Genomic DNA, 16,978 nt, shown 5'->3' on the forward strand with positions numbered 1-16,978 from the left:
TTTGAAAATTTATTTTATTTAATCTTATTGCGCTTGTGCTGTTTACAGTAATTTTATACTTTCACATTGTACTGAAAAAAAAATAATGAAATAAAAAATTATAAGTAAAATTTTAATTTTATAATAAATAATTTTCATTCGATATGCATTTCAGAGTGTTTAAATAATTACATTTTTAGATTACAAAGGTTAAAAATCGAAATAGTATGAAAACATTTATATAGATATTTTTTAATCAAGCTGATAGTTGTAACTTTTTTTTCAATAATTTATTGTGAATCGAAAGGTTTATTGCGACCTTTTCAGAGATATCAAGTCAAGAATGATATCAAATTAGTATATAAGACCGAAATTCTCAGGCTTAGCTCACCTTCAACATGAAGTCTTCCTTGGTACTCTTGGTGATCGTTAGCTTTGCTGCTGCTGCTGTCCACCCTCATGGACAGAGCAAGTGGCAATGGTTTTCATACAACAACCGGAACTCTGTAACTCCTGTTAGTCATCAACAGCCACAGAATCAGAACAATAACAACAACCAAAACCAAAATGGTGAGTCAATGCATAATTAAGAGTATAGATTATAGTTATTTACCTTTTCTAAATAGAAATATTTTAAATTTTCTTAAGTTTTGTTGTTTTGAAGAGTATATTAAATGGTACTCTTAACAATATTCGTCAAGTTTTATACCTCCAGTTTTAAAAGTTATCCCCTTATACTTATTTATTTATTTTTCCTCTATTTCCTAATTACTTCCTGCAATGTCGGCAACATTATATGTGAATAATTATAGTATAGATGTAATATAAAACAGTTTTATTTTACATATGAGGTGTTTAATGTATACCTCTCTCTTCTCTTTTGTCCAGTCATTTGACTGGTTTGATGCAGCTCTCCAAGATTCCCTATCTGGTGCTAGTCGTTTCAATTCGGTATACCCCCTACATCCTACATCCCCAACAATTTGTTTTACATATTCCAAACGTGGCCTGGCCTACCTACGCCAATTTTTCCTTCTACCTGTCCCTCCAATATTAAAGCGACTATTCCAGGATACCTTAATATGTGCGCCTATAAGTCTGTCTCTTCTTTTAGCTATATTTTTCCCAATGCTTCTTTCTTCATCTATTTGCCGCAACACCTCTTCATTTATCACTTTATCCACCCATCTGATTTTTAACATTCTCCTACAGCACCACATTTCAAAAGATTCTAATCTTTTCTTTTCAGATATTCCGATCGTCCTTGTTTCACTTCCATATAAAGCGACACTCCGAACATATATTTTCAAAAATCTTTTCCTGACATTTAAATTAATTTTTGATGTAAACAAATTATATTTCTGACTGAAGGCTTGTTTCGCCTGTGCTATTCGGCATTTTATATCGCTCCTGCTTCGTCCAACTTTAGTAATTCTACTTTCCAAATAACAAAATTCTTCTACCTCCATAATCTTTTCTCCTCCTATTTTCACATTCAGTGGTCCATCTTTGTTTTCTACTACATTTCATTACTTTCATTTTGTTCTTGTTTATTTTCATGCGGTAGTTCTTGCGTAGGACTTCATCCATGCCGTTCATTGTTTCTTCTAAATCCTTTTTACTCTCAGCTAGAATTGCTAGCATGGTTTGCTAGCATCAGCAAACCGTATCATCCTTATCTTTTCACCTTGTACTGTTACTCCGAATCTAAATTGTTCTTTAACATCATTAACTGCTAGTTCCATGTAAAGATTAAAAAGTAACGGATAGGGAACATCCTTGTCGGACTCCATTTCTTATTACGGCTTCTTTCTTATGTTCTTCAATTATTACTGTTGCTGTTTGGTTCCTGTAAATGTTAGCAATTGTTCTTCTATCTCTGTATTTGAACCCTAATTTTTTTAAGATGCTGAACATTTTATTCCAGTCTACGTTATCGAATGCCTTTTCTAGGACTAGAAATGCCAGTTATGTTGGTTTGTTTTTCTTTAATCTTCCTTCTACTATTAATCTGAGGCCTAAAATTGCTTCCCTTGTCCCTATACTTTTCCTGAAACCAAATTGGTCTTCTCCTAACACTTCTTCCACTCTCTTCTCAATTCTTCTATATAGAATTCTAGTTAAGATTTTTGATGCATCACTAGTTAAACTAATTGTTCTGTATTCTTCACATTAATCTGCTCCTGCTTTCTTTGGTATCATGACTATAAAACTTGTTTTTGTCTGACCACACTAAATATATACCACACTAAGTAATAATTAAAAATTGATTTGTTAATAATGTAATGGTTAAATACATATTAACTTAGATAAATCAAAATGTATTTATTATTATTTTTTATTTATGTAATAAAATACAAAAGAAATGATTCTTTAACCTTCTCAAAAATTTAGAAACATAGAATAAAAATAATTTTTTTTAATATTTTATATTGAGAAATTTTACTTCAAAAAATTAATAACTTATTGTAAAAATTTCCTAAGCACAATAAATGGATTAGTATTAACAAAATAAATAATATCACAACCTTAAATTAATATTTTATAAATAAGTAATAGAAATAACAACATAAACAATCTCATTAAATATAACAAATCAAATTATTTTAATTCTTTATCAATCTTTAATGTTTTTAATACCGTATATACAGATATTTTTGTACAAAAATATCAGCTCACAAAATTTAATTTTATAAATTTATTCTAATATTATATAAATTAATGTATGCTATAATAACTGAAATATTCTAAACCTTTATTTAGTTTTGAATATTATAACTCCATTTCTTAATCTATACTTAACATCTACTAACAGTAGAAAACACTATTGTTGTTAAAATAAAACAATGTTACATATATATCAAACCACTTTAAAAATCAGAAAACCATTATTAATTTTTACTATTATTTGCTTTACGTTAGTTAAGTGCTTTTCAATGCTCAATGATTACGAATCTTCGATCATGTTTAATATGCACCTTCTTTTTTTATGGTATGTTGTTTTATGCTCGAATATTAATAGACTTATCGTTAACAGTTAAAATGTTTTAACCAAAACATATACGATTATTTACCGCATAATATTAAAGCTTAGGGCCAGAAATATATGTTTAGAAAAAGGCAAACGTTACCGATATTCGAATGTAAAATATTCAGGATGAAGTGCGGTGATACTATGGAGGTTAACATTTTTAATTAGATCTTATTTTTCCGTTTGAACTGATCTAAATAGTAAATTAAGAGCTGTTACTTGGTAGTAGTAATACTAGCTATGTGAAGGGGAGTAGTAAAAAATATTTTCCTCCCTTCAAATCCAAATTTACTAATAGCAATATACAAAGTACTTACTTTGCCGTTAAAGAAGATCATCATAATTGTAAAACAACAATATTTTATTTAGTTTTACAAAAGTAAATTATAGCAGTAATAATTTTAAAAGAATAACTATGAAAACTAAAAATTCTTAATAAAAATAAACACGTGAGAATGAAGAATTATTTATATTGTTCAAATCATTTAATTTTATTAAGTAAAATTAATGCATAATTATAATGCAAATATTAAACTTGCTATTAACAAGATAAATAATAGATTTTTCTTGTTTGATTTGATAAAAGCAGGCATATCTTTTTTTTACTTAAAAAATTTCGGCTTGTTTTTTCATTTTTCATTTTGTAAATAGGCATTTCTGAGCACTTGCTTAGTTATTATACAAACGCATTGTATTATGTTTTTGGCAATAAAAATGAAATATTATAAAGTTAATCAATATTATTATTAATAAAAAATTTTTTTTTAAATATGCAATTACTTTTTTAATTGTATTAATTTAAATTTCAATTCAGAATTTTATTCAGTGACTACAATTCTATTCACACTACTCAATTTTTATTACGCTATTTTACACTATCTTTCAAAAGTGCTTTAATTTCAAATTGAAAAACATTACTGCATTTCCTAAGTACATATTGCTAGGTTTTCAGTAATTACATCCTAAAATAATTAAAGCATTCGGTCCTGTTTCGAAATATTAATGAAAAGCTGTATTCATACAACTTAAAATAATAAATCTTGAAAGTCTAAATTAGAATTTTTAAAAAGTATAAAGGTCTTCTTTTATAATATTGTTACAAAGGCAAGGTTTCTTTTATTGTTAAAATATTTGTTTCGTTATACAGTAACTTAAATACTATTGATCTGTTTTAATAAACCTTTATTGTACGAAAACTTGATTTGAGGGCCAAGAGAAATAGTAAAATACGTAGCATTTTTAAACTTGCGGAGAGGAGTATGATCATATTAACAAACGGTTTCTATCTTGTTTATTTTTCATTTTGATAAAAGTTCAATAGAATTAAAGTTAAAGAAAGTAACTAGTGAGACTTACACACGCAAATTTCTTTTTCAGGAAAATTCGGTGGAGAAAATCAAAATGCTGTATCAAGTAATATGAATGAATACCAGAACTACAACAACCAGAACCAGTACAACGATAACAACAATGATTACAATAATTACCAAAATAATAACAATAATTATAACAACAACAATGGCTACAATAACTACAACAATAACAACGGCTACAACAACAACAATAATGGTTTCAATAACAACAATGACTATAATAATTACAACAATAATAACAATGACTACAACAATTATAACAACAACAATAACAACAATGGCTACAATAATTATAACAATAACAATGACTACAACAACAATAACAACAATGGCTATAATAATTATAACAACAATAACAACAATGGCTATAATAATTATAACAACAATAATAACAATGGCTATAATAATTACAACAATAATAACAATGACTACAATAATTACAATAACAACAATGGCTGCAATAACTACAACAATAACAATGGCTGCAATAACTACAATAATAACAATGGCTACAACAACAACAATAATGGCTACGATAATAATAACAACAACGGCTATAATAACTACAACAACAATAACAACAATGACTACAACAATTATAATAATAACAATGACTACAATAATTACAACAATAACAATGGCTACAATAATTATAACAATAATAACAATAACTACAACAATAATAATGACTACAATAACAATGGCTGCAATAATTATAACAATAATAACAATGGCTACAATAATTATAACAACCAAAACAGCTGTAATAATAACAACTGCTATAACAATAACAACCAGAATTACAACAATAACAATTACAATAACCAAAACCAGAATAACTACAACAACAACCAAAACCAAAACAGTAATCAGTACAACTACAATAACAACCAAAACCAGAATCAACAAAACAATAACCAGAATTCCTTCTACAGCAGTGAAAGCAGTAACAATGACAGTAACCAGAGCCATAGCAATAACAATCAAAAGCAGAATAACAATAACCAAAACAATGAGAATCAGAACAGCAATGAGCAGATGGTCACCGCTAACAACAAACAAAATGCAGCCAGCAACAGTTGGTTCAAGTCATTTACATGGGGCATTTAATTTTTTTTTAAACAATCTATGTAAGCACAAATTATTGTATTTAATTTCTAGATTCAAAATTAAATAAATTCTGTTTCATCATGTTATTTTTTCTTCTTCTTCAGTCCCTTATTATTATTTTTGCAATTAATTTTACTATAATTATATCAAACTCCTAAGTGTTTTTACTTAAAAACCAATTGCAACTAATATTTTTTCTTAATATTAAAAATGTTTTCAATCTCTTGCTTTATAATTACTTCAAATTGCGATTACAGTAGGACTTTTCTGATCTAGTTATACAGCTTTTTATCAATGTTGTTATTAATACCACTGTTAACAATATTTTAAAATTCAAAAATAGTTTTATAAAATAAATTTAGTCATTAACAATTTTGTTATATTTTAAAGGCTAAAATTTGGCGTGCTAATCAATAATCTTGGTTTAAATTTCTATTTTGTAAAAAATTATCTACTTTGGTGCAATGATTTCATCTATAACTGAGATGAGCTGATGTTTTCCAGTTCATATAAATGACAACAAACTAACACGACAATACCACATATAAAAAAAGATTTTTCCTCTTTAAGTTGAAATTCCAATTTTGAAATTGACGAGATTGTTAATTTATATAAGATTTTATTTATTTATCAACTTTTATGAAGAAATTTAGGTTTTCAAAATGATGCATTATATTACTTCCTTGTACGAAGCAAAGATGTGATCGCGAAAAATTTCGGTTTTCAGATTTTAAAGGAAATATCCATTTTGATCATCCCTGAATCCATTTTGACTAGTTTTGGTATGACTTTTGTATATACGTATGTACATACGTAGATATCTCCATAACTCAAAAACGATTAGCAGTAGGATGTTGAAATTTTGGATTTTGGATTGCTGTAACACCTAGTTGTGCACCTCCCCCTTTTGATTGCAATCGACTGAACCATAAGTGTCTCAAAAAGTCCAAAATTCAAAAAAATTTCATTTTGGACTTTTTCTTAACTTTGGTAATAAGCCCTCATTGAGAGCTTTTCAACGATTTATCATAAGTGATATATATTTTCATTGGTGCTAGAGTTATAGCCAAATGAAATTCTAATTAATGAAATATTTATATTTATAAGGGGAAGGCGCATCAGTTCGAATCAGACTTGATCTTTTTTATTTACTTATTTTTTTAACATTTTTTTAAAATTAAATATATTGATTTATTAACAATTATTAACCCGTGATTGTAAAAAAAGTTTTACAATAAATAATTATTCAATAACAATAAAAAAAACTAAAGAAATCAGAAGTTATTAGTGAAATAAAATTTTATGCACTTTTAAAAATGTTTATATGTAATTTAATAGGCATTATATATATATATGTGCATATGTAGTAGAGTTGGTGAAACATCTGATTATTAATATTAATTATAAATTATAATTTAGAATCGTATTATTTTTGGATTTTCTAGTTTAATTTCTGTTTAATTTTATTTAATTATTCTGGAATTTCTGTTTAATTTTATCTACATTAAAGTTAGCTACAGAGTAACTTAAAAATAGACCCTCACAAGAATAACATATACACTGAGGCATACATGCCCAATCTTTAATAAATCGCAAAAAATTCTTATCTTTTAGTTCACTGCTCCTCTGATATTGTCGGACAACATTCTCCCTATGTCGGAGTTGATCTTCATTTCGTTTATTTGTTTTATTTTACCAATCATTTAGTCTATCTTTGGATTGATATAATTCTTCTGATCTTAATTTGTGTACACTTTCTCTAGTTTTCAAATTTTCTTCCTTCATATTTACTTATTATACTTATTTTATTCTTATTTTCTTTTCTTCAAGAATTTTTTTTAAAAAAATTTATCTACTTTTTTTAACTTCAATATATCTATATTATTTAATAATTCTTTAACATATTTTTAGCTACACCAAAAAAGGCATTAATATGACTAATAGATTACTTTTCCCTTGGTTCGTTATTCTGTCTCTAAATTATTTCTAGAAATAATTTTATTGTCTCATTTACATATGATGTGATAATTTTGTTCACCTAACATCACATAATGATTTAATATTCCATATTTAATGTTAGGACTTATCTTTCTATTTTAGTAAAAGATTGTAACTAACTTTTTCCCATTCTTTTAGTAGTTTTATTCATCGGTTGAGAATATTGTTGATGACGCTTCATGAAGGTTACATTTTGTCATGATGATGACCATTCATATAGCTTCCGTACTTTTTATGGAGAAAACTGAATAAGGCCACATAGGAATGCATACAACTAAAATCGTACTCAATATAAGGGAAAATTACAAAATCCAGGTGCATACAACCCCAAAACGCTTCTAATGTAATGTAACGCATACACTTTCTAATTATTCATTTTTCTGTATCTAATTTTGTAAAATTAATCAAAGTTTTTTAAATTTCTCTTACACATTTTAATAAAAAATCTTTAAAAAAAAGAACTTGTAAAGAGAGTTTTTCCTTCTTATATTTTAATGAAAAATATTTTAATACGAAATTAAGGTGAACACAGTTTTAATTTCAGTTCAAATAATAAAGTATTAAATGAAATTGGTTTCAGGTAAATACATATTTCAAAGAAAAATCTTTAATAACAATGAAAATATTGCTTCGTGTTTTATAAAAAAAAAAAAATTTAATGTAAAATGAATGTTCATAAGATTATAAAAAAATGTCAATTTTTATTGAATCTTTTCTGGTCGACTATAAAGAATATATATATATATGCATTGTGTTTGTTACTTCATTGTCTCAGTATTTACTTTATTAACTAAACAAAATTTAAAAATACTTTAGTACCTCACTTATTTCCTGATCAATTATATAAACTGAAACTTTAGCAACATTACTTATCAGAGACATCGTTTACAAAAAAAATTCATTTTATGCTTTAGGTTAAACTCTATGCAGTTATTAATGCTAAACATGCTTCAATCCAAGAAATTTTATTAAAAATAATCTCTCATTTATGTAATTTTATTTACAGCCGATTAACTTGCAATCAAAGTAATTTTTCTCCAGTTTTTGGTGATTTTCGAGATCTTATTAAGCGTACAACGATTATTTTTCAGAATTAAAAAATTATTTATATTATTAAATATCTAATTTATATTATAATAATTTAGATTCAAAAAAATTCTTTAATTTTGTTATTTGGTACTCTATGATTATCAATTAATATTAAATAGATATTATTATACACAAAAAGTTCAATTTTGAAATAAATAGCATACTTTGAAAAAATATTAAACTGTTACTTGCTTCGACATACAACTCATTTACGTATTTATCTTTTACGTACATAAAATATCTAACCAGGCTTTTAAGTTCTGCAATGCTAAATCTAAGTTTCTAAGTTTCTTGTGATAACGATACAGAAGACCTTGCTGTAACGAGAGCATCCGGAGATGACTGTTATTCCCACATTATTTCGAACGTAAATTGATAAACGAAAAAACAATTAAGACACAACAAAAATATTACCGGGTATTATAGCTAAGAATAAGGATATTATAGGATGAAATAAAATGTAGGAGTGTACAGTAATGAGTATGTACTGTGTGTAGTACTTACATTTTTATAGTTTGATTTCATCATCATATTGTCTTTTTTTCGAAACTGTAAACTACGTATATGTACAGTATTTAAGCACACTTTCCCTTACTGAAAAATAGAATATTATAGTAACGAATTTGAATTTAAAAATAGTAAAGTAATATAAGTACTATTTTATTAGAACACATTATTACACCAGTGCAACACATCTGAATGTATATAACTTTTCACTTAGATTTAAAACAGTTATTTGAAAAAGTAGGAAGTTATTTTTGTTTGCAAGGAATTAATATTTATTTTCTCAGCTACGGGTAATTTCCCAGAATTAAATGTATTACGGTATTCATTTATTACTAAAAACAAAGTTAAAATGCACGTACTTAAAAGTAGAATTATTTTATATTTGATAACATTTATTTTTGGGAGACATACGCGTTATAATCGTATCCGTGTTGTTTTAAACCGCATTTTAGCCGGCTCGAACTGTATATTTTTCTTTTGCGCATTAGAATCGTTTCACGCCTTTTAGGTCTGACTATCGAAAAAAATAAAAGTATTTTTCTCGTACTTCTAGAAATGAACAAATATCCTTACAGAAACGTTAAAAGAGCAATCATATGTGTTTATAAAAAGAAATAAGCTATATAATTCGCTGGAATTAGCTATAATTTGCTGGAACTTGATATTTTAAGCTTCTTCATACACGGATTGGATGAAATAAATTGTAGTGTTTTATTTAAAAACTGATAGAATAGGTCAGTACCAGGGGAAAGAACATGGTTAATATAAATATATTTTATTTGTGAGAGCAAACATATTTTGAGTGGGTTACAAGTTTTATTGGACAACCATAATTACTTTTCCTACTTCAAAGAAAAGAGTCGTTGAAACTATTCGTTAAGACCTAAACAACAAGTATAAGTTGGTTTATATTACGATTTTACACCTAATTAAAGTAAGAATTTCACTAAAACAAAACAAGAGACTGGTTTCAAATGCTGTTCATGTCGTAAGAAGGTATAAAAGATATCCAGATTATCATTAAAATTGAGATGTTCTTTATCAGACTGAATGAAATAAAAAATTCCTTGAACAGTACTTAAAAACATATTCGAAACTACAAAAAATTTAAGTTTTTAAATCGATATTATAATTAAGTTCTTAAATTGACATTTGTAATACGGGAAAAATATCTAATAAGAACATTAAATAAAAAAACAGCACAGAAGATACGTTACCATAAATCACAGGAGTCACTAAGGTCCTGCACGTGGAGATCTTTAAGCCTTCTAACTTCGAGGAGGTTTATGGCCAACTCGTTCTCGTGGTTCTTCAGGAGCAGTTCATATCTAGAAATGAAGCTTCTTCCTAGACGCAGCGTAATCCCAAATATCCATGAATCTCACTATTTTTCGTAAACCATGGGGCCTTTGTGATATACCTCACTAACGTTTTAGAAACTGCTGCAAAATTTTGACGTTCCTCTTGCTTATTGATCTTCACAGTTTAATTCTATAAGCCCAAATCGGTTTCAGGACTGCTGAGTACAATAACAGCTTACTGAACAATGATAACTGGGACTTCCTGTCCAGAAACCAGTATTATCCTTAAGCATGACATTTAATTGCTTTATTTTTCCTATATATGAACCTTCAATACTAGGTGACGATCCAGGTGAAGGTCTAGGTACATTACGCTTTCGGTATGCGGGATTAAAACGCTACGTAGGTTCATCCGCGGATAGTTTCTTCTCCTCACAGTGAATGTCACATGACTCGACTTCGCTTGGTTAACTTTTATCTTCCATTTTCCCAGCCACTTGTTGATTTGGTTTAACCCAGATTGTTGAATAGTCAAAGCTACAGTTTGGTCAAAGTCGAGAGGTAGACTAGCCGGCTGTTAGCAAAAAAAAAACAATGGTGATGTTGTCCGTCGTCGGAAGGTCCTCAATGAAAATGGACCCATAACTGAATCTTGAAGTACGCCAGACTTATTGTTGAGGAACATGTACAACTCCTGACCCATACTTCACCTGCGAAAAACTTTCATCCAGGTAGCTACCGCAGAACTAGGTAATACGGTCGAATGAGACACTTTTTAATTTGCAGCAGGCCAGGCAGACATACCTGATCAAAAGCCTACTGGACATCTACAAAGACAGTAGAACAATACTTCTTCTCCTCAAAGCACTTGTTGATAACAATAAAAAAGCCTGTGCGTTTGCTCAATAGTGGAAACCAAATAGGTGATCTGGAATGACATCACTTTCTTCTAGAATTGGCCGCAGCCTACGAAGAAACAATCTCTCAAATATCTTTGACAATACAGGTGACTTGTTGGCCTATACGATGATACATCATGCACCGGCTTGCCCGGTTTTGAGACCATAACCATTTGTGAAATCTTCCATTCTATGGGAAAGGACATCATTCGTAGTATGTCATTAAAAAGGTGACGTTACGTCATGGCTTTGAGACCGTTACGTACCGGATGGTCTTGGAAGAAAGCATTAGCAGCATTTTGTTAGTAATTAGAAGAAATCCTAGAGCCTTCTTTGAATTTTCTACCTTCCTGATTACTTGCAGAACCTCTGTCGTGGAAAAAGGCTAGACAGGAAGACTCAAAAGAACCGGGCTTTGAAAGAATCCAGGATTTCATACTCACCAACATTCTGTACATTAAGTGACTGAAAAACTTTGTACAGATAAACAAAAAATTGGTTAGCTTCTTCTTTGTCACTCAAAGCCTAGGTGTAGCCCACTCCTTATAGCTAGCTTCTTTCAATGAGCTGATAATGTCGATTGGAATTTTCCAAGTTAAATTGATATTAAGTACAGCAAAGCTTTTATGTTAAGAGATGGCTAACACGAAGAAATTAACAATTAGAAAATTTCAGTTAAAATTATTTTGATAACGAGCAAGAAACCTGAAGGAGACTGAATGCAATTTTAATTTACAACAACCAAATTTTTTTCATATAAAACGTTTTTCGAAAACTTCGTTTATAAATTATTGCATCATAAAAAACCAAAATTACACGCTACGATCCAAATTTCAAAATATGAGCAAGTGAATGATTCCAAATTATTCAGTTTTATGATTTTCAACAAAAAAAAAACTGAAATACGTGAAAGGTAAATGTTTTTAATCGTGAAGTAAGAGATTTTAAGAGTTATCAATACGCATATATTGAAATAATATGAAAAAACTCTAAAAACATTTTAAGTTTTAATTCTTATTTTATAAAAAAAATTATAGTACTAATTTATTTTGAGATTTCTATTCGCAATAAAGACTGTATAGGAACAATGCTCAACTCAGAGAACCAAAAGTTTATGGTATTTTACTATTGTAAATTATTCATTAATACAAAATTTATTGTTTTACATACATTTATAAAGGATATCCCCAGCTCTATTGAATTTTATTAGGCTCTTCGCCTTTCATTAAGGGTGAAAATTTATAATCTCAAAATAGCTTGAAATTTTTCACCACAAAAAATTCAAATACTTCATACCCTCCAGAAGACTCTGTCAAAAAAGTCATTTGGCGGGTAAAACCTACCACAGATATTTTGCCCAACCCTAGCATAAAAAGTGATTAAAAGGGCGTAAGAAAAAATCAAACATTCAAAAAAAGAAATCTAATATCTTGTTATTAATTGCTCTTTATTACTAATTTTTTTTTAATAGATAACTATTGTCTACGTTTTTATGAAGTCATATGTAGAAGCGCTTACTTTACAAAAATCAAATCTGTTTATAGTAAATTAACAATTAAACTGAGGTCAATGAAGGTCAAATGCAATTGATATCAAATGCAATGACTAATTATTATAATCAATTTATATAATTATTATTGTATGCGCGTAAGAATTTTTTCGTTAGTTATAGCAGCCTATAATATTGTGGAGTTTGCTCTACTAGTTATAAATAATATGAGAACACAATATATCACTTAAAAAAGTAAAAATTTTATCACTTTTACATTCTAAATAAGATAAAATTTTTTGGAAGTGCAATATAAATAATAAAAATACAATAGACAAAATGAAACCAGGAAAATAAAAAAAATGCTTTTGTTTCATAAAAACATTTTTATTATGTAATTCTTTAAATTTTCAATTAATTTCTTTTTATAAATTTATTTATAAGCAGAATATTATTAATAATATTATTATTCATTAATTGTTAATCTATTTATTTTAATTTCTTCTATAAATGTTTGTAAACATAAGATCAAATTGATGCAGACTTATTTTTTCTACAATGTTAAATGATTATAAATTTTTAATAATTTAAAAATGTTTTCATGTTTCCTTAAGAGCTCATCGAATAAAAATTTTAATCCGTAAATATATATTGCAAAAATAAATCTCGTAAAACGAGGTATTGTATACTCGTATTTTAGAAGAGACTAGGAGACCCGGCTTTATCCGAAAGGCATTACAACCTATAGACTCCCTTCAGTCACAGGACAGGAAACAGAAGGGTTGACAGAAAACACAATCAGCCTCCTCTACTCAGATCACAGCAAGAATACCAGTGATTTTCAGATCCAGGTTCTCTAAAACGTGGACTATAGATACATCTGGCTCTCATCGGTCTACACTATCAGAACTGGAAATGGGCAAGACGGATCAAGGAAAAGGGGTGGATGATCAAGAGGCCTCTTTAAGGTAGCAAAAAATTATTGGTAAACGATTTTGCAGTGACTAGCTTAAATGTAAGATGCAACCGAAATCGCTATGTCCCTAAAAATTGAATTAACTTATAAAATCAGTTACAGGATTTGTAAATTGCTCACCTTAATTAGTACCTGAAACGTGTAGTATATGGAAGTATTCAGCGAACTATTAACCACGTACTTGTAACTCCATTAAGTAAAGTGAAAAATTCGAAATAAAAAAATGAAGCGATAATAATTAACGTAGACAAGAGTAGGTTTCTTTTTCAACTCTTTCAGGGATAAAGAAGACATAATTGAGTAGTTTCAGGAAATATGGAAGAAGGGAAATTTTCGTTTTTTTTAATATCTTCATAAAATAATGGTTTTCTCAAAAAGATCTAGATTTATTTTTATAATTTATAAAATCCTCACTAATTTTCTTTTGTTTGTTTGCTGGCCAACAAAAGTTGATTGATAATACTACCTTTACAAATATCACCCTTATCATTTCTCCGTTGATTGATAACAATTCTCCACCGCTTATACCCATTTTGAAAATATTCGTTATATTTTCAATATTAATACAAAACTCTTCTATGTAAAATTACTTTTAAGATATTTTATGGCAATTCAAGTATCTTTCATTTAGTTTCTAACCCACTACTGTACGACAGAAAAAGGCCAATTTGTGTACAAATATTGAAAACATTTGTGTACAATATATTGAAAAAGAAAATTCATGCTGGGGAAAACAAATCATAATTTAGCTCGTGTAGAAATCATGACAAAAAAAAGTGAATATGATCTTTTTAGCTCCTACGGTTACGTCAACGTTATATATATATATATATATATACGTACACAACCTTTTCCATAAGTTTATAAACAAAAAAATTAGTAATGATATATTTAAATTATTTAACAATTATATTTTTACAGAATTGTTAACATTTCATGAAAAATTCGCCTTTTTAATAATTAGTTAATAATAACTAGGATTAAATAAAATAAAACACGTAAAATTTCTGTCATTTTTAGAATTGATAAATTTACTTTAAATTTAATTTGTTTCATGATTTTATCACAAATACACTTTCAAATAGTACTTGAATGGTAATGATATTTTTCATTATTTATTTATATACGTAAAACAAGTGCCCTAAGTCATAAACGCAAAGTCCAAACGCTTATTCTAGGTAGGTGAAGTTTGAGGGAAATTTTTTTTATAACGTAGTTACCTACTAAAGAAGGATATTGGAAAACTCCTACACTAAAGGGTTGAAAAGAGGAGCGAATCTTTTAATGAAATTCTACGTCTCAGGAACCGAAAGTATTACAATCTTTAAAATTGGTATTTAGGCTCTTCTTTAAAAATAAATTGACGCTTGTATCACCATTTTTCAAAAATTCAGTTCGGGGTGGAAAAGAGCAACGTTTTTCATAAAACTATATGAAGCAGAAGGTTAATATTAAGACTTTTCTTTAAAAAATTATAAGGTATGAGTTTCACCAATCTTCAAAAATTCGACTTACTAGTAAGGGGCGGACAAAAATTTTATTTGAAAATTCTGTTACTCAGCAATATAATGAATAATGATTGTAGCGTAGGAGACGACTCGGGTTCACAATCTCCGTCACGTTTTCGTTCAAATTCAACTCAAAATACCGTTACTTTGTCACTCAACTTATTTTTGAGAGCAGTAGAGTTTTAGTTAACTATTATCTTGGGGTGTTTACGTTTGGTAATGTTTTCAATGACTAAAATAATAAAAGTTGTAATGTTAACACATACCTAAGAAAATAAACTATATTCGATATGTTACATGCTCTGCCATCTATTGACGAATTCAAAAACTATAGAAAAATACGATAAAAGATAAATTGTAATACTAGATTTTGCATAAGTAATTAAATTGCTCCTTTAAGTTAATTACATTGTTAATAACATTGTTAAAATCGTTAATAAAGTACGATTAATTTTTAAACTTTAATTTCTATATCTAATATAGAAACACTGCAATGGAACCACTTTGCCAGTAATAAATACCTTCACAGGAATGAAGGAGGTTAAGTGCTAACCGGTTGAGACCAAGAGGCTTCAACTGTATTCGGATGTATTACAACAATATTCTGATTGTAAACAGTGTTTATTCTCCGAATAAGTTCAAAAAATCTCACTTCTCCCTAAAGCTGTTTTTCGCCAAGACTATCAATAAGTCCCAGAGGCAGACTTTGGAGGGGTGGTGGGAGTAAACTATAAGAAGATGGATAGTTTTAAATGGTCTATTCCACAGTGAGCTTTCCAAACTCTCTGGCATTCTGGCGCCTGAAGGAAAACCCCCTAATGTAGTTTAAAAAGAAGTCTTAAAATTTTTTGCAGCTGTTTTTACTCACCAAAAAGAATACATCGTCTGTGAACGTCAAACATAGTTGGTCATCAAACTTCGCAATATACGAACTTTCCCGGGATAAACCAACTAAAAAATTTGAAGACCAAAATCCTCAAAAAAGTAAATAGACTAATTTGCTAATACTTTCATTAAAAAAATTAACCTTTAAATTAAGGTATAATTTTAACAAAAATCTAATGTTTCTTTTGAAAATTTATTTTAGGTGTAAATTCAAAAATTGACTTGATTGTAAGTTCCGTCAATTGATACTCTTATAAGTAAACAATCTTAAGACTAAGAAAATTTTGTTCAGATTACTTAATAACTTTAGTTTTTTTTTTCTGAAACCTTTTTATAAAAATTATAAAAACCTCACCAATTTTCGTCTAAATCAGAGTTTTTATTCAAGATTGGAGCGTTAACATCTCTCCAGTGTTACAGCGAACTGGAACCGAAGTAAATATAAATTTAATTTTCTACTGCTAATTAAATTATTAATCTGTAAATTATTATTTTTTATATCTAAACCATACAAAATACATATTTCATCAACATTAATTTTGGCTGCTATGTATAAAAATAAATTCATTTACTATAATTTAATCATTCTCATAAAAAAGTAACTTTTATAAATTTTTTGAAGACAATTTTTTTGATTTTTATCAGAATTATAGAAGCGTAGACATTACCGTTACATTACCGACATTAAAATAATTGAACTATTTACTTAAATAATAAATTATGTAGAATATTATTTTAATTAATGTTCATACAGCATTAATTACATTTTTTTATTTAACCAAAAACTTTTTCAAGCCTTTAAAGTAAGAGCGCATAGGAAACCAAACAAATGA

At 28.0% G+C, this 16,978-nt stretch overlaps 1 protein-coding gene across 1 annotated transcript; it reads left to right on the plus strand.

The window, feature by feature from the left end:
• Window positions 1-352: 352 nt before the first annotated feature.
• On the plus strand, window positions 353-5,579 carry LOC142324162 (uncharacterized). Its single transcript, XM_075364886.1, has 2 exons — window positions 353-549; window positions 4,388-5,579. Exons 1-2 carry the CDS (start codon window positions 378-380, stop codon window positions 5,491-5,493), a joined length of 1,278 nt encoding a protein of 425 aa, XP_075221001.1. The 5' UTR covers window positions 353-377; the 3' UTR covers window positions 5,494-5,579.
• Window positions 5,580-16,978: the final 11,399 nt, after the last annotated feature.

This window comes from Lycorma delicatula, chromosome 1 (assembly GCF_047948215.1).
Source record: "Lycorma delicatula isolate Av1 chromosome 1, ASM4794821v1, whole genome shotgun sequence".
Lineage (NCBI taxonomy): Eukaryota > Metazoa > Arthropoda > Insecta > Hemiptera > Fulgoridae > Lycorma > Lycorma delicatula.